This window comes from Haliotis rufescens, unplaced genomic scaffold (assembly GCF_023055435.1).
Source record: "Haliotis rufescens isolate VD_foot unplaced genomic scaffold, xgHalRufe1.0.p SCAF_13, whole genome shotgun sequence".
Classification (NCBI taxonomy): domain Eukaryota; kingdom Metazoa; phylum Mollusca; class Gastropoda; order Lepetellida; family Haliotidae; genus Haliotis; species Haliotis rufescens.
This window is the reverse complement of record NW_025963813.1, coordinates 36322401-36324326: the sequence shown is the minus strand read 5'-3', so window position 1 is coordinate 36324326 and position 1926 is coordinate 36322401. Positions and strand designations below refer to the sequence as shown.

Genomic DNA, 1926 nt, shown 5'->3' with positions numbered 1-1926 from the left:
CAATTGAAGCTAAGGGCAACGGTGTATTCCAGTAGGACAACGCTCGACCCCATACAGCACGGATCACAAGAGCCCGTCTACACAATAACATTGATGTTCACCCCCGGCCCTCCAGATCCCCGGATTTGAACCCGATAGAGCATCTGTGGGATGAATTGGATAGACGGCTATGCCGACGTCAACAACAACCCCAGACGTTGCAACAGTTGGCGTTTGCGTTGCAGGCCGAGTGGGCTACCCCCAGGATGTGATTCCCATACTTATCTCTACCATGGGCAGATGGTGCAGGCCGCTATCGATTCCAATGGGGGACACACGCGTGATTGATTGTAGTTGACCTTCACCTTGGACTTTTCCTATGTGCCGATAACTGAGATGACTACAATCACCAAGCGTTCTCTCCACAAAATTCTGGCTCACTACCTTCTACGGTTCCTCGTATAAATGTATTTTCCTACTTCACACAAAAACATTTTTTAAGAGTATATTTAGTTGATTGAAGAATGTGCTTAATATTGAACCAAATTCAGCAGATTCAAGCTAAAAAGTATTATTTGCTGATTTGTTAAACATAATAAAACATTTTTTTATCAATTGGCTGTCAAATTTCAAGAAAAGGAAACGGACCTGATATGAAGTTTGAATTTGTTCCACATGTATATCATCAAAACATGCTTCTTTATTCAAGGATAAACCCAGCTGCAAAATAGGTAATACTTGGTCCTTTCCTATTACGATGATATCTGTCACATAATCATGTGACCAAAACAAAGAATCGAAATTCAATGTGACGAGGTATAAATGCAAGCAGAAATATCTTTTTTTCTTTGATAGGAAATCAAATACACACAAACACGATTTGTTCTTCCCTGTCAGACATGACTGTTGCCCTGTGTTGCAAGCAGGAGATCAAAACCTGTATTATCATGCTTATTTCTGTCGTCGATGTCCTCCACGTTCAGTGCATGGACATGCTTCACCATGTCCTCATGTCCTCCAAGACAGGCCAATTGAAGGATGTTGTTTCTGTTATCATCCACTAATGATACAGCAGCTCCTTCCCTCACAAGTAAGTCAAACACTTGTCTGTGTCCAGCCCCGACTGTCAACATCAGGGATGTCCTCCCGTACTGCCCCCTACTGTTGATGTCTGCAACCTTCTGTGACGGAACATACTTCACCATGTTTACATGTCCTCCAAGACAGGCCACATGAAGGATGTTGTTTCTGTTCCCATCCACTAATGATACATCAGCTCCTTGTGTCACAAGTAAGTCAAACACTTGTCTGTGTCCCTTCTCAGCTGCAGCCATCAGGGGTGCACCCCCAACACACACCCCGTCACGTACATATACTTACATCTGAAGAAATTCATCTTCAACATGGTTTCTAAACACAAACTATAAACAAATATTGAAAAGTATTATATGTTAATTTCTCATATGGTTTTATTATATAAATAAATAATAAAAAATTAAATTTAACAGTATGTATTTAGTGTGACTAGTTCACAAGTTATAAAGGCATATTATCGGTGACATATTTGTGTTAAACAATTAGATCTACCTTGTGACCTCCCTAAGACTTTGAGTAATCCAAAGCAAGATCGGGATCATTTGTGACATGGTAAGCAAGTGACGTCATAATGTCCGTTCAGATAGCTTGATATTTTGACGAGTTATGACAGTAGGAATTACAGCTGTGAGCAGCTGTGTGTACTGGATTGTTCCGGATTGTACGAATGGATCCCTGTGGGTTCGAATCCCGGTTCGCCCTGATTATGTTTCTAGGTTTGTCAGCACCATACCCGTGCTCGTGGGTTTCACCGAAGTGGTGAACGTCTGAGACCTGCATCACTTCGGGCTTTTCTCCCACTATAAGCTGACACGCCGTGATATAACTGGCATACTGTTAAAAGCGGCGTTA

General features: G+C 41.8%; 1 protein-coding gene across 1 annotated transcript; it reads right to left on the bottom strand.

Annotated features, from left to right (window-relative positions):
• Positions 1-872: 872 nt before the first annotated feature.
• Positions 873-1313, bottom strand: LOC125378738 (fibronectin type 3 and ankyrin repeat domains 1 protein-like). The gene has a single exon (XM_048394694.1). The coding sequence runs from the start codon at positions 1311-1313 to the stop codon at positions 873-875; it is 441 nt and encodes a 146-aa protein (XP_048250651.1).
• Between the last annotated feature and the right edge of the window lie 613 nt (positions 1314-1926).

What these genes read in the sequence shown, in the direction of transcription:
- LOC125378738 (XM_048394694.1), bottom strand. Translation starts at nt 1,313, where the DNA reads ATGGCTGCAGCTGAGAAGGGACACAGACAAGTGTTTGACTTACTTGTG.